Here is a 22,166-nt window from a genome sequence, read left to right as displayed (position 1 = left end):
CTATCCTGTTCAGGGCACAGGACAGACAGCACTCAGGAGCCCATTCAGCGTTTTTTTCTATCCTGGCCAATTTTACAGATGGGAAACTGAGCTAGGAAGAGAAAGTGACTCACCTAGGCCATGCAGAGAATCAGTGGCAGAACCAAGACCACCTGACACCCAGCCCTTTGCTCATCCATTGAGCCACACTTCCTTACTGCCAGAGGAGATGAGCAGCCTCTGCAGCAGATGATCTCAGCTGCAGCTGGGTGTGCTCAGCACTTCTACAAATCAGGCCTCAAGTGGGACACCCATAAAACGAGGAACACTCAGTTAGTGACCACCTGCCAAAAATGTGGTTTAATGACTTTCCCAGCATCACACAGGAAGAGAGTGGAAAAGACAAGAATGGAATCCAATTCACCATTCAACCGCCTTAGCCACAAGACTATCCTTTCTTCCTGTAATCCACTGCTTCATTCCTATACACCTTCCAACATCTCGTGGGAATGAGGCAAGGCCTACAGACAACAGCCTTCCTTACTATACACCCCGATTTATTCCTGGAGCAGCGTCAGCCAGTGCACTGCATGACACTGGGGTCCTGTGGAAAAGACAGCAGTTGACCGTGTAATGAAAGACTGTATCAAAATGCAGGTTGCCAATTCTGGCCTTTCCTAGATTTCGAGAGCTGGACCTTGCAACCCTAACAACATTCTGTTAACAGTTTTTTGGGACTATGATATCATGTAATTTGATATTAAATTCAGTTTATTTTACAAGACCTGTACATTTTCAGTTTTCATTGTGCTGCTGCACTCTGTAGTGAAGGCAAATAACTGCACTGTGTCAAGCTGTCAAGGAGATTTTGGCAGCTGGATGGGGCCAGCTGGGGTTTTGGCACCAGCAGAGGCAACTATGAACTGTGGGAAAATGCATATTAGCTCGATGATGCTGTTCAGTTTGATAGTCTCATTCAGTGTGTTACAAATGGACAGCAACAACTCCACTTGCATCTGAAAGAGAAAAATGGCCCAGCTGCTCGGGGGCACCAAAGCAGACAGCAAGGCAGATCTGCATCACCCATCTGCAGCGTAGGTCAGAGCACGCTCAGAGCTTATCACAGGGTGGGTTGGGCCTTTAAGGGGAATTGGGATCAGCCCCCCCAGTGGGGTGCTGGCATGATGGGTTTGGCTTGGGCCAGGTGCCAGGAATCATGTGATGTAGCCCCGGGCAGAGCTATGTGTGAGGGAGGCTATGGGAAAGCCTAGAACGGCCCATGGAGAGGTGGAGAAGAGGCTGTCCCTACCAGCCAGAGGGAAAGGCTCGGCTACAGCTGCCTGCAGTGAGCAGCAACAGCAAAACCCTCCAAGGGAATGAGGGCCTCGTGGACTGGTGAGTCTGGAGAAGGCAGCTGGGAGAGCCAGGCTCGGAGTTAAATGTAGGTGTAATCTGTAGGTAAATGACCCAGAGCCCAGCATCACAGCATCGCAGTGCTGCGTGAGCTGGTTTGTTTAGCTAAGGAAGGAGGAAGCTGAGGCAGTCTGAGGGGCTAACACTGGGTGCGGTAAACAGGTGTTACAGACCTGCTCTGACTTCCGCCGGCAGCTCCGGTCCCTGTGGGACTCTGCCAGAAGAGCCTCACTGGATGACAGCCAGTGCTGCCATGGCTCCTGAGCCCGGGCTGAGCAGAGCAGTGCCAGAGAACTTGCCATGTCAGCAGAATTGGCAGCCCAGCAGGGTTGGCTGCTTTCCAGAATGCAAACCAGCATCAAGCTCAGTGTGTGTAAGCAAGCATCTCTGTGAAGCATCCTCTCCACTCAGAGCACATCACCTCACCAGCTGGTCTAGCTCGGCTGGCATCACTCGGCACACACAAAAAAAAACTGTTGGACAACACCACTGTTTGGCACAACCAGAGCAGACTGACAACAGGGCCTATAACAGGAAGCTTGTCAAAGCCTTCACCAGGGAGCCCTTCCTGGCAGCTCCAATATCTCTGCAGTTCAGAGCTGCTGGCCTAGGTAAGATCTAATCACAGGCACAGAGGCACAGGAAATTGGTGCACTCGCACATGTGACATCATGTATCTAGACAGATGTTCCCTTAGCTTTCCCCAGATGCCTGCAAATGCTGACCTGCATAGACAGAACAGGGCCAGTCACACTGTTATACTTACAAATTTATTATGGTCAAAGATATTGATGACAATAACTGGCGTCTCAGTCTTCAAATCCTCTCTCTTCCCATCAATGATCAGCTGATCATATAAAAGTAGCTCATTCCACAATGGGCTCAGTGTTTCCTCCAAGGTCTGCATGGAGAGAGACCAGGATTAATGGAGCTCAGCAGAGTCTCTTGAATTCAGTCAAGTTCATACGTACACTGGCCTTTTAAGGAACCAGTGGAAAGTGTGAGGGAGAGGCTGCAGACATCCGCATCCCAAAGCAGGGTGAGCGGGACTACGGAGCATACACAAATACACACGCACACACACACCATTCAGTGCAGTATGCACATAGCCAATGCCTTCAAGAGGCAGATATAAGAGCATGAGATGAGAAAATCCTTAGGGCTGATCTGTGCATTAGCCAGTCTCTCTCAGATAATGGTTACCAAAGATTCCTTAACCACAGGCGTAGTTTAACATCTACGTTGGGGAAGGAGGGGCAGCTCCAGTCAGGCCATAGTTTGGCAATGCCCCCTGTCCCCCCCAAACTATGCCCATGCCTTAAACACATTCACACTGCTCAGGGTAGGCCTTGCATGAACAATGAAAGAAAAGAGAAGTAAGGAAGCAGGTTAACAGTGGACAAAGCACAAATTCACAACTGGCCTTGTAAATAGCACATCATTAGATAAAGAAACAGTAAGAAGGGTAATGTGTGATAAGCTTGCAGCTGCAGCTTTGCTTACTAGCAGACTTTGCAGCTTGTGGACAGGTCAGGATCTGCACAGGGATTGGCTACCAAAGTTAGTAAGCCAGTTACAAAGTGTGACACCGTGTACCATATAATGTGCATGTGTCAGGTTGTTTTAGAATACGTATCCAATCTGGTTTGTTATTATGTGCTGTGGAGCTGTGGAGTCCCCTCAGCACAGTGTAAAAACCTCAGTGATGAGTCCAGATTTGAGCTAATTCCTTGGGAAAGGAGTGGGGAAACTCTCAAACAAAAATCTCAACCTCAGAGGGCATGCCAATGTCTCCACCGCCAAAGTCAGGTCACTTTAGGACAGTCTCTTGTGATGCCAGCTTCAGGCACTGCAAGGAGTGACTGGCTTGGCCCCCAGGTGAGTTTCTGAGGTGAGGGAGAGGAAGTGCAGCAAGACCTTACCCTGGTGATCTGGCACTGAGTCGAAAACACCACTCTTGCAAATGGGTCTGACAAGCCGTTGTCGTCGCCAGGCAGGATCCCCCGAGCCTGGTACAAGTGAGCTCGCAGCTGGAAGTAACTGAAGTCTGGCAAGAGAAAGCAGAAATCACTCACTTGCCTGACTGAGCCCCTAGGACTGCTATGAGATCCGAGGACATGTGTAGTTGCCCTCTGAGGAGGGCGTTAATAGGCCGGCACAGTGGGAGGGGGTGGCCTCTGAGGTGAGCAGGGCAGGGGACAGCACTTTTACAGGGGTCTCCTGAAGTTCTCTGGATCATCACATCTCAAACATGGATGCCTACTTTGGGTTACTCCCTTTGTCCCCAGGTGATGACTGGGGCTCTAAGGGTCGTTGGGTGGCTCATTTTGGAGTGATTTGCTATGAACGTGCCCCTCAGAGCTGCATCAGGTCTCAGCAAAGCTGGGAATTACTGGACAGGCCTTGAGCAGCTCACACCCCCTAGAAATCCAGGGCCCAAGCAGTCATTCTCCAGCAGGTTATGAAGTCCACATTTTCCCTACTCTCACTGCCAGGGGAAGGGCGCTGGGAGGTCCCTGTGACGTTCTTCTAGAACTTTATACCCTAGCGACACAGGCTGTTCAAGGCAGGGCTAAGGTGCCCTGTTCTCTCTGCCCACCACGCTAACAGATCTAGGCCACCCTTATGGAAGGAGACGGCTTCTTCCTCAGCAACACTGACCACACTAAATGCTGCTCTGGGGGAGCATTCCCTCAAACCAAAAAGGATCCAGGCTGAGCCCACATCTTGGTGGGGAGCACGAAGCTGCGTGTGGCAGGGCACACTGCTCACCCACAGAAACACAGGCAGGACGCACTCAGCTCACCGGCCTCTCATTTGTTTCTACATTAGCCACCAGAGGGACTGTAGTGTAACCAGTGCAGTCTGCACTCACCGTCCCGGCTGAGCTGGCTGGGCAGCACGTGCGCTGTCGGCTGGCCTTTCTCATAGACAGGCTTGAACTCCTCAGGCAGCTCCGCAGTGCTGTTCTTCACGTACTTGGTCACCCCAAGCCAGATGTAGATCTCTAGCTTTGCAAAGATCTCTCCGGTGCGCGACCCCGGGACCTGGGAGCATGAAACATTAGTTTCACTTCCCATCCAGATCCACAAGCCATCAGACCAGCAGTGACTATATCACATGCTCGTGATTAGCAGTGCACCATCACCAGGCCTGCAGCTTTGCATGTGTGTATAAAGCAAGGCTGGGTGGGCATCAAATTTTCTGTGTCTTGGGAAATTCCACAAATTCAAAACAATTTCATGTTCCAGAACAAAACCAAAAATTTCCAAATTTCCCACAAAACAACATTTTAAAAAAAGGTGTCTCACAATCAAAATATTGATTTTGACTTTTTTATAATATTAAAGAAATTTTTAAATGAAGTAGTTTCTAAACAAAAATCAAAACATTCTATTCTGCGAATGTTGAAATGTTCCCATGTCAAAATGTTCAAAATGCTTTGTGCTGTTTTTTTCCTAAGGAAAAACAACCATTCTGTGAAAGGAGAAGTCAGGTCTTTAACCAGCCCAGGAGCTCATTTGTTTGGACCTGCTATAGAAATGAGCAGTATTCTCACTATGCTATTAGACTGCTTTGCTTTTACTAGTCTTACAAATTCATTCTCAGATACAGAACCAATAATGAGAACTGGAGAAGGAAGGGAGGGCAACATGGGGTGAAACAAGCAGGAATCTAGTTAGGTTTTTTACATAAACTCTACCTTTAAAAAGACGGTCTGGATCTTTGCACAGTCCTTGCCTTTCTCCTCCTCCACTACAGAGTAGAGGACATTCTGTGCAGGAATTCTTGTGTATGCTACTCTCTTGTTATTGCTGAACATCCAGAGTAGGACATCAGGGAGCGTGCACTGGGGCTGGAAGATATGGACAATGCGAAGCCTCAGAAAGAATGTCCCAATGAAAGAATACAAATGATCCAGTCCTGCTGCCACTATAGTGAATGCAAAACTCACATTGATTTCAGTAGCAGCTGCTGAGTGCTTGGCACTTTTGAAAATCAGGCCACTTGTTAGGTGCTTAACTGTCATTTATGGGCCTAGGCAACACTTTTTGAAAATCCTGATTACGTGATACATTTTATTTCTCTTAATAAGTACAGTATACAAGATATGCAACAGGACAAAGTTAATGTCACTTATTGAACTTCTCTTCTGTATTTCTTGACTTTGACATTTAAAATGTGTCTCCTAACTTGGGTTTTTGCCTTTAATTTCCTGGAAGTTTTTAAAGATGACCTGCAAAGATTTGTGGAGGAGGTTGTATATTTCTTGTGTTGCTGGATGTTTTTTCACTAAAATATCTGGAATATTCAGCCTTCTCTGTTTTCACTGACAGACTCCTGGGGAGACTAGAGAAGTGGAGTAAGAGCCTTCTGAGCCCGCAGATGAATGGGGTGTTGAATCTTTTCTCCCAAGTGTTTGTGATCAGAGGCTTCTCTACATTAATGTAAACCAGGGCCAGAGTGAGTGCTCCCTGCCATAGAGTGATCACCTTGGCAAAGCAGTTCTGACTTCTGAACGCCTAGGCAGAGTGGATGTGTCTATGCAGATATGGTCCCTCTAACTGTCACTTGGCGTGACAAGCAGCGACAGAGCTCACAGCGGCAGTGGGGAGCAGGGGCAGGGGTAACAGCGGCAGTGGGGAGCAGAGACAGAGGTAGCAAGGAGCAGGGACAGCAGTTGCAGCCAGAGGCATTGCTCAATGGCCCTCCCTTCACGGGTGGGAGACAAACCCACGTGAACCCACCCCCTGAATTCTGGGGCTAAGCTGACCTCAGACAAACAACTAGCAGAGGGGGTTCCATTAAGGAAATGTGTCCTCTGCAGTCACAGCACTGCAGAGCTCTACTGGAAATGTCTGACACAGGCACAGAGTGGGGCCCCAGGGCAAATATGGACACAGACAAAGAAATGAGTTTTTTTAAACGTTAACTAAAAATCTCTTCCCCCTCTTAATTGCTCAAGTTTCAGCTTTTTATGGTTCTCCAGCCAACCAGCAAGTCCTTTGGCAAAAAGGCAGCACATCTGATGGACAGTTCTAACATAAACCTTTAAAAAAAAATCTTCCAGGTTTTCTTCACACCTCCGAGGGATACACAAGAAGAACAGACTAGTTCTTTCCTCCATGGGCACTTTACAGAAAAACAGAAAATTAAAGGGTTGTCTGCGGTGTGGTCTATGCACAAACTTGCATGAAACAACAAAAGGGGTGTGAATTAAAACAGATGGAATTATTTTGGTGTCGGTTTGTGTTTGGACACTAATTTCAGAATAGAAGTGGCTAAAGTCCCTTTTGCTAACATCGGTTTGCTACCAATTTTAGCTAAATTGACTTTAGCCCCTTTTATTCCGAAATTAGTGTCCACACACAAACTGGCACAAAAATAACTACATTGGTTTTAAAAAATTAGTAACTTTGTATGTAGAATGGGTAAGTGCTTGGTACTAGCACTTAGATGACTTCAAACAGATGCTGAAGTTCACATCTCCAGGAGGTGAGGGAAGGGGGGATGTAAATTCCTGTCTTTGTCTCATTACTAGCTGGGGACAGCTCTCTACTGGCTGGATTAACAGGGCAATCTGTTGCAAAAAAAGCAAACATCATTCTGGGATGTATTGGCAGGAGTTTTGTAAGCAAGACACAAGAAGTAATTCTTCTGCTCTACTCCATTCTGATATAGCCTCAACTGGAGTATTTTGTCCAGTTCTGGGTGCAACATTTCAGGAGAGATGTGGACAAATTGGAGAAAGTGCAGAGAAGAGCAACAAAAATGATTAAAGGTCTAGAAAACATGACCTATGAAGGAATATTGAAAAATTGGGATTGTTTAGTCTGGAGAAGAAAAGGCTGAGGGGGGAAATGATAATAGCTTTTTAAGCACACAGAAGGTTAGTAGTAAAGACATCAATAGCATTCATCACCATGTAATTTTTTACAGTTTTTCGCGCCCTGTAGCACCTTATATCCCGCCTTCCGCGCTCCGTTTCCAGTCCTGTACATGTTTGGCACCATCAGCCATTTTGAAAAATAAAATTTGTGTGTGTTGGGGTGTGTGCAGTGTGCTTGTGCTTGGGCACATAAGGCTGTGTGTCAGAGAGAAAGCAGAGAGAAAAAGAAATTAAAGAAATCTTTAATTATAACATAATTTTTCCTGTTTTCTTTTTCTCTCAAACTAATTTATTCTTTCTCTCTCTTGTTTCATTTCTTTAATTTCTTTTTCTCTCTGCTTTAAAATCTTTAATTACAATATTATTTTTCCTTTTCTCTCTTTCCAACTAACCTATTCTTTCTCTCTTTCAGCCACACATGCCCCCCAACACAAAGATGAAAAAAAATTCAAAATGTCCGACAGTGTCTTTTTTCGCTTTTTCATTTTTTCTTTCATTTCTTTCTCTCTCACACACACAGCCTCATGTGCCCAAGCACAAGCACGCCACACATGCCCCAACACGCACACCAAAAAAAGTTTTCAAAATGGCCGATGGTATCAAACATGTACAAGACTGGAAATGGGGAGCAGAGGGCAGGATATAAAGCACTACATGGCAGGGAATCCTGTCAAAAATTACATGGTGATGAATGCTATTGAGGTCTTTACCGCTGCTGGAGATTTTAAAAAGCAGGTTAGACAAACACCTGTCAGAGATGGTCTAGATAATACTTAATCCTGCTGTGGTGCAGGGAACTGGACTAGATGACCTCTCAAGGTCCCTTTGAGTCCTTCAACTCCAGTGTCTCAAGGACTGGCACCACCCCAACCTCCAGAAGCCTGAGCTCTCACGGGCACCGACACCACAGCTCACAGCAGTATTTGAAATCTGAAAAATCATTCAGAGTAGGGAGGCCTCCCACCTAGTGAGAGGGAGCAGGCCCAGCTCCCCACCCATGGGATGTGGGGGAGAAGGGGAGCCTACTCTCCATTTGCCCATCCAGTAGGGGGCACCCAGCCACTCTCGCCTGCCTGCCCGCCCAGAAGTGGGGGCTGCCCAGCTTCCTGGCCAATGCATGGTTGTACCTCTTTAGCCAAGGAGCGCAACTTTGCTAGGATTCTCTTTGTCTCATTCACTTTCTCCTTCACGTTGGCCCGAGTCAGCCGTCTCCTCACACGCAGCCCCTGCTTTGCATACAGCATCTGAACACAAAGCACAGTTGTCACAGACCTGCTGTGAGCCTGACACCCACAGGCAGCACTGGAGACCATCCAACGTCCAGCAGGTGCAGATATTCTGGGCTCCGAGTGTTTGCTGGTCACATGCAGTCCTGGCTGGTGAGGTGTGCGCAACAGGGGTGGGCCCATGTCCATAGGCCCGATCTCCAACACAGCCCTCCCCAGCGCCATGGCTCCCAGCTGACAGGGGAGAGGGGTCTCCATGGAGCGGGACACGTCTCCTCAGAACTAACGTTGGGGGAACCTGGCCCCACACATCCCAGCCACACCCCTACACCGAGCCTCTCACAGAGTCTCACGGGGGGATCTGGCACCACACGTCCCAACACTGAGCCCGTCACTGAGCCACACAGGGCAACCTGGCCCCACATGTCCCAGACACACCCCTAGCTGATTGGGGCAGGACAGTGTAAAAGCAATGAGTGTTTGAAAGGCAGGTGGCTGTGGGGGCTGCATTTTCACTGGGTCTCGGGAACTCCTGAGGCAGCAGAGCTGGGGGAATATGTCAGTATGATGGGAACAGGCAGGCAGGGGCTGGGGTGGGCAGAGGGACACCCTTGGGCAGGTGGGGAGTGGATGAGCAGTATCCACAGAGTCTCTCAGCTACCATCACAGAGGGCCCTTAGCATTAAAACCAACATCTTTGCCAGGTGGCTGGCCATCAGGGCGCTGTATGAGGGTTATCTGGTTACTCAGATATTATCCTGAGTTGGGGCAGGTAAAGGGATGGCCTCCTGCAGACAGGTAGTAGCCTCCATTTTACTGTTTAAGGTCCCGATCCTGCAAGCTGTTCCACATAGCCAAGCCCACTGGTATCAGGGGAGCTCCATGGGGGCAGGCCCACACACCTGTGCAGAACGGCTGCAGGAGCAGCAGGAAGGAGGCAGCAATGATGGGCACGTAACCACTGGCTGTGCAAACACAGAGTTCCTTCAGATCCGGCAGAACAGTTGAACTCCACAGGCACTAAACATCTCCAGCCTGTCCCAACCCCCAAACTCCTCACAGAGCCAGTGACCATCCAAAAGCCCCTCCCTTCACCCCACCGATCCCACCCAACTTACAATGTTGTGTGTCAGGGATTTCAGCCGACATCTGTCGAGGTTGTTTGGACGCATCATCGTTTTTTTCTCTGCATTCAGCGAATACTGCCTGTAATTAGAGAGAGACTGTGAGCCCTGAGCAAAGGACCACACTCCCACATCCCACAGGCAGGGCAAGGCTCCAAAACCAAAGCCTCAGTCGTGAACCTAAGGGGCTTCAAGGGTAGCCATTGACATCACTCCTCTCTGAAATAATTTTCCTTCTCCAGTCACAGGCAGTCCTGGAGGGCGTTGGAGTTGTGCATTAGACAGGACTTTGTGTTTCCCCTTCATAGGAAATTAGGTTCTAGTGCTACAGTGGGCTCCTGCCCCACTAAGCAGTCACCCTGAATGGGAGCTCAGTCAGTTTCAGTCTCCCCTCTTGTCACTGTGGGTCTTTCAGAGAAGAAGACAGGGAAACCATTTTAAATCCCACAGGAAGTTGTAAAAGCACAGAATGGCAGGCTTAGCATCTGACGCTACATTCAGCTTACTGTGGCAAACCGATTACAGGCCTGCTAACAGCCATCTGCAGAACTGCAGCCTGCTCTTCCCTACACTTCCTGGAAGAGTGGTGTCCTGTAGGAGCTCAAGGATAAATGTGGAGATCATTCAATCTCTCCTGCCTCCTCTGGCTTCCACCTCCCTTCTTCTTCTTCCTTCCCTCACTACTCCTCTTTTTCTGCCTTTATTAACCAGCTTCATTAGCTGGATGGCTTTCTTCCTAAACCTTAGAGCCCTTCGCTTGAGAAGGAGCCTGTAGAGTTGTGCTTTAGTGTATCATAAAAAGCAGCAGAGGAAGCACCCAATGTCTTGCATTATAACACTGTTCCTCTAATTGCTGCTGCATCTTTGCAGCACACAGGCCTGCCCTGATCACTGCTCAGGCATCCTGTGCAGAGCTCCTGCTCCGCAGGAAATTGCGTGCCTCTTGGTTCCATCAGACTAGCACTTTCCCAGAGCGTTGGAAGCTGAGGCCTGCCCTGTTCTAGGAAAATGACACATTTCACCCCATCCATTGCAAAGTCTACATCTTCCACACTGCCACCTGCTTCCCCCAGGGGACACACCCCACGCATGGAGAAACACTGCCTACGGCAGCTAGGCCAGAGTCACAAAGGGACCTAAGCGTGTGACACCAAGTGTTGTGTGTCTAACCTCTAGGTGCCTAGAAAATCAGAGGACCACCCTGTGATCCACAAAGCCTGAGTTAGGCACATAGATTCTCTGAACAATCAATTGGGAGAGATCGGCCCCTTAGACTGTGGTTCACAATAGCCAGCTTGCTAGGGGAGCCGCCTAACCTACCAATGGGAGATGCAGATGAGAGGAAAGCCCCGCCCCTCTCAGGAGATAGGCACCTAGCTCTGCTAGCCATTCACAAACAGGAACTCTCTCCAGGAGTCAGGTGACTCCAGGCATCTAAACCAATTCGTGTGTGAATGAGCTGGGCAGGCAGCCTGGGTCCACACCAAACAGCCAGACTAGGTAGTGCCCCTTCGAACTTTATACCAGTGGTTAATGCTCTCCCCTGGGATGGGCGAGATCCAGGTTCAAGGAGTGTACTCTAACCACTGAGCTATGGCATACTCTGATGTGGGGCTCCTGCAGTCTCTCCTGCTGAAGCTGTTCCACTGGGGATAAATAATTAACGTGTCACTGGAGCAGAGGGGCTGGCCCACGGATTTCCTGCCTCCTGCAAATAAAGATTTAAAAAAGAAACCAAAGGAAAGCAGAAACTCAATAACCTGCAGCCAGCTATGAACTCCTCCAGCACCTGCTTGAGTCTGTCTTCCGCTTTAGACTTTGGCCGCCTCATGAGCGTCTCCACGTCATCCAGTCCATGTTCCTGTGGAGACAAGTGCCACATTCAAATTACCCCAGGGTGCAAGCGAAGATATGCAGCAGAGAGAGTCCCATCCCTGAAGAATTCACCTAAAACAACATTGTTGCCTTTTTGCCAAGAGATAGCAAATGTCTGGACTTTGCAGGTCAGCTTCCTGTCGGAAGAGAATCAGTGATGAGGAAGTTGGGTATATTCTTAGTGTGACTTACTTGTTACATTTACACTATGTAAACCACTCCTGGAACAGAAGTGGTCACAAATGGCACATAGGTAACCCCCTCTTTCAGATTTCTCAGCCCAACACCAATGCCTGGTTCCCAGGAAGCAACTGTGACTGTGATTAGAAAAATTAAGGCTGAGAGCAAGCTCCTTTCTGGTCCACAACAGCTCTCCCTAAGAATGTGCATTACACAACACAACAATGCAGCACATCTCCAAAGATGGCACACTGCTCGCACACCAAGAAAGGGAAAGTGTAAGACCCTGGACCAGCTGCCAACAGCTAGCTGGCAGCCTGTAACAAGCAGAATGCCCCAGGGGGTCAGTGCTGGGGCTGTTTTTGTTCAACATCTTCATTAATGATCTGGAGGATGGGGTAGATTGCACCCTCAGCAAGTTCGCAGATGACACTAAGCTGGGGGGAGTGGTAGATACACTGGAGGGCAGGGATAAAATACAGAGTGACCTAGACAAATTGGAGAATTGAGCCAAAAGAAATCTGATGAGGTTCAAAAAGGACAATTGCAGAGTCCTGCACTTAGGATGGAAGAATCCCATGCACAGCTACAGATTGGGGAACGACAGGCTAGACAGCAGTTCGGCAGAAAAGGACCTGGGGGTTACAGTGGACAAGAAGCTGGACATGAGTCAACAGTGTGCCCTGGTTGCCAAGAAGGCTAACGGCATATTGGGCTGCATTAGTAGGAGCACTGCAGATCGAGGGAAGTGATTGTTCCGCTCTATTCGGCAATGGTGAGGCCACACACATTTGGACTATTGTGTCCAGTTTTGGGCCCCCCACTACAAGAAGGATGTGGACAGATAGGAGAGAGTCCAGCGGAGGGCAACAAAAATGATTAGGGGGCTGGAGCACAAGACTTATAAGGAGTGGCTGAGGGAACTGGGCTTATTTAGTCTTGTGAGACAGCAGGGACAGACAGCAGCAGGAGGGTCATAGAAGGGAGATAGATAAGCCCCAGAATGTTCCAGGCCTTGTTACCTGCAGACTGAGCAGAGGTTACTACAGGTTAATTAGGAGCACCTGGGACCAATTAAGGCCCAGCTAGAGTCCTGATAAAAACCCCTGCTCCAGCCAGATGGGGGAAAAGTAAGGAGAGCTGGCAGTAGTGGGGGAGGAGTGCTGTGATCAACCAGACCAGACCAGACCAGACCAGACCCATGAGAAAGGTACAAGAGAACAGAGAGGAGGAAATAGCCCTGGAGAAAGAAGTGCAGCTGTAAGCAGTGTCAGCAGCACATAGCTGCTATTCATAGGGCCCTCGAGCAGGGGCTCGGAGTAGAGGATGGGCCTGGGTCCCTTCCCCCTCTCTGTGCACTACAGAAGCACTGACGCCCAGAGACAGGGGCCACAGGTGGTGCGCAACCCACCACACAAGAGCAAAGCGCAGGGCCCAGCAGAGCAGGCAATTTGCCACAGTTCGTGTCAGGGGAGAGATTTCTGTGCAGTGGACTTAATCCAGGGAAAGCCAAAACCAGCCTGTCCCCAAGGTGGATGATGTGGTGAAGGTGTTCGTGCAAGCAACAGCAGCCAAACAAGAGGCTACCCAGGCCCAGGAGGCTGCCCAACAGGAGGCAGTATGACTGCAGCAGGAGACCAATCTCCTGCTGATGAGCCAGGCCGCCCAGGACTGAGATGTGCTGTTGAGAGCCCTGATTGAGCAAAGCCGCAGCCATGATGGGGCATGGACCATATGGGCCAGCAGCAGCCTGCAGAAAATGACACAGGAGGATGATGTGGAGGCGTACCTCCTAGCCTTCGAAAGTGCAGCCCTACGGGAGGCCTGGCCCTGAAATCAGTGAGCTGGCATCCTCACCCTGTTCCTGTGGGGAGAGGCCCAGAAGGCTGACTATGCTATAGCTGCAGAAACTGCAACAGACTACCCTCAGCTGAAGGCAAAAGATCCTGGTAAGGTCCAGAGTAATGACAGCCGTGTGAGTCCAGAGATACCATGAGTAATGATATAGCAAGGACAAGGCACCGCAGACACAATTGTTTGACCTGATCCACCTGACCCAGAAGTGGCTGCGCCCCGAGGCCCTCAGCTTCGAGAAGATAATGGAGCTCCTGGTGTTAGACTAGTACACAAGGGGATTACCACTGGACCTCCAAGCCTGGGTGGGTCAGAATGATTCCTCCACCTATGATGAGTTGGTTGCCCTCATAGAGAGACAGCTGGCAGCCCGTGAACTGTTCCAGATCCATGGGGAGAAGACCTGGCGGACCCAGAAGCCGGCCCCAATCTAAGTTCCCAGACTGTAGTGAACTCCAAGGACGCTGGGGCTGAGAGGAAGAACAATGAAGAACAGCCCGAGGCCATGAAGGGACCTGGGGACTTGGAGGGAGAAGGTGGGGGGCGGCAGACCAAATAGAACAAGGCAGAGGGCAGCATCCAGGGTAAGGTATCAGTGTTTACAAGTGTGGGGAATTGGGACATAGCAACGACCCTGCATGAATACACGAGGCCAGTGAAAATTAACAGTATCAAGACCGAGGCACTGGGTGGATTCTAGGATTGCTGTCACGTTGGTTTAAGGGAAATTAGTGGGGCAAGACCAATTGACCCGGGCCAAAACACACGGAGGTAATGTACATCCATGGCATCGTAAATTTCTACCCCTCAATCCCTGTACGGATTGAGACCCAGGGGGACATTACCAGGGTGCAGGCTAGCAACACGGCCCAGCAGGGCTGTTGCAACTCTTCCTCAGGCCCAGGCTCCAAGGAAGACCACAGCGCCTTGCTCTATGGGAAAAAGCTAGCGGGATACGAGTCTTTAGCCCCAGCCCCCAGGGGGGGTGGGCTAGCAATGCAGTCTGTAGCCCCCGGCCCTCAAGCAGGGCAGGGCAAGCAAGCAATCTGTAGCCTTCAGCCCCCAGCGGGCAGGGCTGGTAAGGAGTCTATAGTCCCAAACTCAGTGTCCTCTGAGGCAATAGATCAGAGGAGATGAGCATTGCCAGCAGATCACGGGAAGTAATCATTCCCCTCTATTCGGCATTGGTGAGGCCGTATTTGGACTATTGTGTCCAGTTTTGGGCCCCCCACTACAAGAAGGATGTGGACAGATAGGAGAGAGTCCAGCGGAGGGCAACAAAAATGATTAGGGGGCTGGAGCACAAGACTTATAAGGAGTGGCTGAGGGAACTGGGCTTATTTAGTCTTGTGAGACAGCAGGGACAGACAGCAGCAGGAGGGTCATAGAAGGGAGATAGATAAGCCCCAGAATGTTCCAGGCCTTGTTCCCTGCAGACTGAGCAGAGGTTACTACAGGTTAATTAGGAGCACCTGGGACCAATTAAGGCCCAGCTAGAGTCCTGATTAAAAACCCCTTCTCCAGCCAGACGGGGGGGGGGGGGGGGGGGGGGGGGGTAGAGCTGGCAGTAGTGTGGGAGGAGTGTTGCGATCGACCAGAGCCATGAAAAAGGTACAAGAGAACAGAGGTGGAAATAGCCTATTGGAGGCTCAGTACAATTTGAGTTGCTTGACCACTGTCCTACAGGCCTAGCATAGCTTCAGTTGCTTGCATAACATCGTTCAGTTGGCAGAGATTAATAGGACTACTGAGTAACCTTGTAGATGTCTCAGTTTCTGCATACCATGGCACATATCAAGACAAAATACAGATACTGTATGCTTGCAGCTGCACATAGATGATGGTGATGGGAATAACAAGTTATCCTTGAACAGCTGTAGGTACACTTTCATTGCCAAGGGGCATACTTTTACACCGCTCCCCCCCCTTATCACCAGATGTAGTTTTGATGACCCCAATTATCATGGTGAGAATGGAATGTAGTTAAGGGTGAAAACCCACTGTAGGCAATTAACATATATGATAATGACTAGAGAGATAATTAGGTGAAAGTTGTTTATGGAAAGGTATAAGAAGTCACTACTTAGACATCAACACCTGACTCTGTGGGAGGTGCTGCTGGTCAGACCAGAGGATCCACTGACTCCCTGGTGGGGCCCCTGAAGAAAGCTGTTCCTGTATACAGCCTTCTGAGTAATTGCTTAGCTCTCCAGGGTTAGTGAGTATGATATATTGTAGTTAATTTTAGGCTTTGTATTTAACTAGTATATTTATAGAAAACCTTGCACATTAAACCTTATTAATCTGCAAATAGGGCGTACTGTCTCACTGGTATCCCCACTAATCACAAAGTGTCCAGTAGCAACATAGCACAGAGGAAAGAAGTGCAGCTGCAAGCAGTATCAGCAGCACATAGCTGCTATTCATAGGGCCTCTGGGCTGTGGCCCAGAGTAGAGGGCGGGCCCAGGTCCCTTCCCTCTCTCCCCTCACTGTGCACTACAGAGGCACCAATGCCCAGAGACAGGGGCAAGAGGTGGTGCATCGATCCACCACATGACAGCAAAGTGCGGGACCCACCATAGCAGAGCGTGCAATTTGTCAAAGTCTGCAGAATAGAAGAGTGAGAGGGGATTTGATAGTAACCTTCAACTACCTGAAAGGAGGGTTCCAGGGAGAATGGAGCTAAGCTGTTCTCAATGGTAGTAGATGACAGAACAAGGTGCAATGGTCTCATGTTGCAGTAAGAGAGGTCTAGGTTGGACATTAGGAAAAACATTTTCATTAGGAGGGCGGTGAAGCACTGGAATGGGTTACCTAGGGAGGTGGTGGAATCTCCATCCTTAGAAGTTTTTAAGCTGCGACTTGACCAAGCCCTGGCTGGGATGGTTTAGTTGGGGTTGGTCCTGCTTTGAGCAGGGGGTTGGACTATATGACCTCCTGAGGTCCCTTCCAACCCTAATCTTCTACGATATTATAACAGCTGCCACCATCTCAATTTTGCACACACTGCGCTTTTCATGACCAAACCCATGTGAGCAGCCAGGACTCAGTCCTGCTAGGAGCCCTGACTTCCATGAGGGAGGAAGGCACTCAACACCCGACAGATTAATGACACAGGCTTTGGGCTTCTGATTTTCAGTTTTAATGGATAAATGCCAATAAAATACCCTGGGGGAAAAATGAAATTTATGTTTGTTCAGTGAACACTGGGAAAACACCAGAAATGGTTACTTGCATCTCAGGGCTTGCCTCCAGCAACCTGTCACACATTAACTGGTCCGTGTAGACCCTGCTTGTGCTCAGTGAAGTCTCCCTACTGCCCTGTGACGTAGCGCTGTTTGAAACGGTGCTCTGGTAAAGCGCTACAGAACTTTACATGGAGATTGTACTCTCGGGCTGCACTACAGTGAGAAGTAAAGTTTGGGATATGCAATGACTCCTTAAAGCACATCCAGAGAGCCCCAAACACCCCCAGTTACTGGACAGATGCCATAAAGCTCAAAAATTGCTAAAAATAAACCTCAAAAGAGAAATGAATGAGCTCCAAGAAGCAGAAGCCCAGTCCAAGCTATAGGAAGAACTAGTGCGCCAGGAAGAGACAGGGTTTCCCCGCCACAGTTATACTTTACCAGGCGTTCAGCTATTTTGACAATCCAGTTGGAATTATAGAGCCTCCAGGTGTGATCTTCCCAGTAGCTCCAGACATACACACAGGGCTTCTCATGCAACAAGGACAGGCAGCTGTAAGAACTGAGAGCAGCAGGTGGAGCAGTTACAACTCATACTAAGCGACTGAAGCAGGCAAAGTCAAGTCATTTTAATATGTCAGTCACGTTGGGGAAGCAAGTCATGGGATGCATGGCTCTGCGGCCGAGAACTCTTCTTCCTTGGCTCCAAGAAAGAAGCACCGGGCTGAGAAGAGAGGTCCAGACTCACAAAGGGGCATAGGCATGGTGACGCTGACTGCAGCCCCTAGCAAATCACAGGCACACACTGGCATCCACAAAGCCTGAGCCAGGTGCTAGGCTCAATCTGCGATGCACGGGGAGAGACAGGAGCCTGAAAATGCAGTTCAAAGCCGGCATGCCAGGCGAGAGCCGCTTGGACTAACCTGCGCAGGATGCCAGTGCTGATGGTGCTTAAGGCCAGGCTGCAAGGAGGCTCCTGTCTCTGTAATTCACAGATGGGTACCCCTCCCCTGGAGTCAGGTGGCCCAAGGCCTCTTGGGCAGAGGTACCCAAACTGTGGTTTACACCTATGGGGGTGCAGGTGAATGTTCAGGGGGCACAGCAGGGCCCAGGCCAGCCCTCACAGTGGGCGGGGAGGGAGCACCCCCAGCCCCGCTCTGCCCTGAGCTCTGCTCTGGCCCCACCCCCCAACCATGGCCTCAGTGCCTGACCCTAGCTTCCCCTCGGCCCCCGATTACAGCGTGCCGTGGTCGCAATGCAAGGTCTTGGCGCGTGGCTCCAGCCTCAGCATTCGGCCCCTGTCCCCCGCACCTTGGCCCTGGTTGAAGCCCCCACCTGCAGCACCCAAGCCACAGCTTCTGGCTGCCTGGGCCTGCTGCAGTCCTGCTCCCGGCCTGGGCCCCAACCGCAGCCCCCCAACTGTGGCCCTTCTTCCAGCCACAGCCCTCAACTCCAAACGTGGCCCCACTCCCAACTTGGCCCTAGCTGGGGCAGTCGGGGGGTGCGGACAGAGGTAGTGGGGGGTGCGGGGTAAGAAGTTTGGCCTAGGGTGTTTCTTGTGAGAATGAATTAAGCAGGAGCTTAACTCCACCCAGAACAGCCAGAGGAGAAAGGGTCATCAGGTTATAAGGTTTAGCCCAGTGCCTAGAGAACTTACACCGGAGAGGGCGAAAGGATTTGAAGTGGCCTTCTGTCACTCAGGTGGGTGCTCTGACCACGGAGCTTTGGGTTACTCTGATGTGGGGCCCCCTCAGTCTCTCCCGTGAAGTTGTTCCACTGTTGACAAATATAGTCACTGGGCCAGAGTGAGAGAGAAGGACTCTGTAGTCCAGTGGTTAGAGCACCCACTTGAAAGGTGGGAGACCCAGTGCTCAGCCCCCCATCCCCAGTGACTCTTCAATCCACAGTGAAATAACTTCAATGGGAGAAATTAAGGGAGCCTCACATCAGAATAACCCATAGCTCCGTAGTTAAAGCACACTTTCTGAGATGGGCGGGAGAGCCATGTTCAGATGGCATTTTTTCCTTGCTTTAGTAGACAGGGGAATTGAACCTGGATTGCCCATATCCCCCATCACAGCTCTAACTATTGGGCTAAAGTTATGAGGCGGGCACCACCTCCAGCCAGATTTTAAATGGGACCCAATCCAGCAGGTGGCTTCTGAGTACACCTACCAAATCAGGCCCCACAGGCGAAAACTCATCATCCCAGATTTGGGGATTGCTCTGGGGCTTTGGCAGGAGACAGATGTATGGACGCCTAAAGGGAGCAGCAGCACGCATGGCCACAGACAGAAACACAAATGCCAAGGAAACTTTTACCCTAAAAATTTAGGCACCAAGTGAGGTTAGACACCTGGATTCAGTGGGAGTTCTGTGGATCTCCGTGGAGCCCAAAGCTGGGACATATGTGCCTAAGTCTGTCGCTTATGTGCTGAGGAACCTTTGTGAATCTAGTCCAGAGTGTGCCCAGATAGCCCCTATCCTGCCATATTGAGTGGATGCAAGAGCTGATGCAGTGCTGAGGGCAGAGCCAACCCCAACAGGGGAGGTCAAAGAGCTCCTCCAGGACAGCCTGGAATGACCCTCCTGACTTACACAATGACTGTCGGGACCCTAGACACTGAACCTTCTTTGGGTGTCAAGCTTGTTTGGCCACCAACTCTGGACTCCAGCACCAGTTTTGAACCCCCAGCAGCAAATCCCCTAGACAGGAGGAGAGCTGCCTGGGCACTTCCACCAGCCGGGCAGGGGGCTGCTTTCTAGAGCACAGCATGAGGTTGGTGACGTCCCAGCACATAGAGCAATGCTCACAGCTGTCTCCCCGCACAGCAGGAAAGGTAGAGTGCTTGCAGGAGGCACAGTGTGAAGCCAATGGGTTTGTCCTCTGCCATCCCAAAGGAGTAAAACGCAGCCTCAGCAGAACCAGATGATGCTCAATGGAGTTTAAGACTGCCTAAGCCAGCCAAAAAATGGGAGAATAGCCCTGTGAGGCCAACCAAGTTGGGGCATGACTGAGCTCCTCTTGATGTCCTAGGGAAGGGGTGGCCAATCCGCGGCTCACGAGACACATGCGGCTCTTTGTTTAGACAAATGTGGCTCTCGGGAGAAGAGGGGGAGTGAAATTGATGAGCTGCCCCGGAAATTGACAGATCAGTGCCAACTGTCCCTGGAGGTAGAGAGAGCAGGGGGAGTGAAATTGACACGCTGCCTGAGGGCAAGGTAACTGCAGCTCTTTGTCTCTCACTGGTTGTCCACCCCTGTCCTTGGGTATTATTTAGCTGAGGTTAGTCCTGCTTTGAGCAGGTGGTTGGACTAGATGACCTCCTGAGGTCCCTTCCAACTCTATGATTCTATGTCTGGCATTCAGCTAGGTCTAAGCACTAGTGGGGTGAAGGCTCAACAGACACTGACGCCTAGACAGCTCCAAAACCATGAGGGGAAGAGCTACATTTCCTGTCTTTTGTCCCATAGCAATCCTCTCCCTGCCTGTTCTGGGGACTCCCTGTACCAGCCACACACCACAGTTGGAGTATCTCATATCCAGCATTGGAGATGCTGAATCCTCCCCAATGTAGTCAGCATGGCACTTCTGCCATCACAGGCAGAACCACTGTTCTCCTGGGGAGAGCGGCCTTTAGTTAGCTACATAGGGCTGAGGACTCAAACGGACATCAGCCCTTAGCACCCATTCAAATCAATAGACATCAAGAGCCCAATTCCCGCCGAGCATTCTCCACCTTGTCACCACAGCACCTCGCTGGCTGGGTGCAATGATGATCTGCAAGGAGCCCTGACATCGAAGCACATGTCCCTGTCCCTGTCCCTGTGAAGGGTGTGTACATCACACAGCTTGCTAAGCAGAGTCCTGTTAATGTCTTATGGAAGGAAGAGTCCAAAAAGCCTTTGTGAATGAGGTTCAAGTAAGAGTGCACCACAAAGGGGACTCACCTGTCGTACTCGGTGGGCTCTGGCCTTTGGCTTGCTGTCATGGATTTGTTCTGTAAAGTTGTACTCGGGGCCATGGCTTCAATATCCAGCTCATCGTCTGAACTGGGATCCAGCAAAGACTGTTTTTCTTCAGGTCCGTCTCCTTTCTCAGCTTTCTTAGGAGCTTTTGTAACAACCTCTTCAGCTTTCCCATAGTTCCCTTGCAAATACATTTATTGGTCATATATTATTGTTCATATCTGCCAAAGCCTAGAGGGGACAGCATGCTACCGTCCGGCCACTGGAGTATTGGAAGCACACTAATACTCAGAGGAGGAGCACACAACTGTCCCAGGTCCCTAGCATTAGACTGCTTTGACATCCAGCCATCAGAGTATCGTACTACAGGCTGGAGATTCTGGAGGGCCGGACATGAACTCCTCACAGATGCTAAAGAGTTCAAGGTTTTACTAGAGGAGCCTTTTAGCCCCCGGCACCCTCACCAGACTCAGAGAGACCTGAGCAGGCCCAGCAGCATCCCTTCTTTCCCCTAGCCAACCCACTCCAGGTGGGAAGCAGCAGTAGGAGCTGGGAGGAGCCTTTCAGCTTCCTAGTATCATCATTCACTTCACTCAGAAGTTTGGAACTTTGAACTTTTTTTTTTAATCTTTTGTCATTGGTTGCTTCCCCAGTTGCCCCATCCCACTAATGTCCTCAGCTGCCTGGCATTCTCCCCACCCCCAGACATTTTGCTTCTCAGTCTCCTCTCCTGCCTTCTCTTCCTCCTCCTCTCTCTCCAATCCCCCATTTCCCTCTCCCTCTACCACTCTCCTTCCTCACTCTGCAATCCCTTCCTACCACCCCTCTCCCCTACTTCAGCCCTGAGTCTCCCCAAAGCCCTAATTCTGGAATGTTCCCTGGGAATTTGGACAATCTCTAATCCATTTGGAAAAGGCCTGAGGTAGCTAGAATATTTACCTCCATAACCTGAACTAATAAGCTCCACCCTGTAACCCCCAGGGTGCTTTTAGCTGGGACATTCTTGCTGTGCAGTTCTGTGTAACTGTGAGGGCACTTTACAGCCATAACTGTGAAACTAATCTGGCTAGGAATTCATATATTTTGACTAGGCTCAGAAATGGTTTCACTTTGTTTCTTCTAATCCAAGGGAACAGGAACATCAGAAATATTTACCTATTGAGATCTCAAAACTGACAGGCTTGGAGCCTATGGAGGGGTCCATCATAGTCACTTCAAAGAAGGCCGCGTAGAGGAGGAATTCTTCCTTCATGCCCAGTGCATTCTAAACAAGGAGACAACAGCCAGCCCAACGGTCACAAGGGTAATGTCCCAAATATCCCAAGCAGAGCAATGGCCCAGGGACCTGAGAAGAGCACTTTGGTGTGGTTACTGGACCCTGGGGCCTAGACAGACATTAGCACCTTTGACCCAAGTGCCATGAGGTGCGGCTTTTGTGGCTGCAGAGCCCAACAGGGAGGAACAAGC

The 22,166-nt window shown here is 50.1% G+C and overlaps 1 protein-coding gene across 1 annotated transcript in view; it reads right to left on the bottom strand.

The window, feature by feature from the left end:
• LOC137152316 (fer-1-like protein 4) overlaps positions 1 to 22,166 on the bottom strand; it is a 100,861-nt gene that overhangs the window by 53,650 nt on the left and 25,045 nt on the right. The window contains exons 16-25 of the mRNA XM_067546867.1: positions 21,855 to 21,963; positions 20,682 to 20,880; positions 17,172 to 17,292; positions 11,393 to 11,493; positions 9,627 to 9,714; positions 8,410 to 8,526; positions 5,096 to 5,248; positions 4,268 to 4,439; positions 3,315 to 3,439; positions 2,159 to 2,293 (exon numbers count right to left, since the gene is read on the bottom strand). Coding sequence (XP_067402968.1) covers positions 2,159 to 2,293; positions 3,315 to 3,439; positions 4,268 to 4,439; positions 5,096 to 5,248; positions 8,410 to 8,526; positions 9,627 to 9,714; positions 11,393 to 11,493; positions 17,172 to 17,292; positions 20,682 to 20,880; positions 21,855 to 21,963 — 1,320 coding nt within the window. The remainder of the gene's footprint in view (positions 1 to 2,158; positions 2,294 to 3,314; positions 3,440 to 4,267; positions 4,440 to 5,095; positions 5,249 to 8,409; positions 8,527 to 9,626; positions 9,715 to 11,392; positions 11,494 to 17,171; positions 17,293 to 20,681; positions 20,881 to 21,854; positions 21,964 to 22,166) is intronic.

Source organism: Emydura macquarii, unplaced genomic scaffold (assembly GCF_026122565.2).
Source record: "Emydura macquarii macquarii isolate MOO-44397 ecotype Brisbane River unplaced genomic scaffold, CSIRO-AGI_Emac_v2 contig_1170, whole genome shotgun sequence".
NCBI classification, from domain to species: Eukaryota; Metazoa; Chordata; order Testudines; family Chelidae; genus Emydura; species Emydura macquarii.
This window is presented reverse-complemented; position numbering and strand designations above follow the sequence as displayed.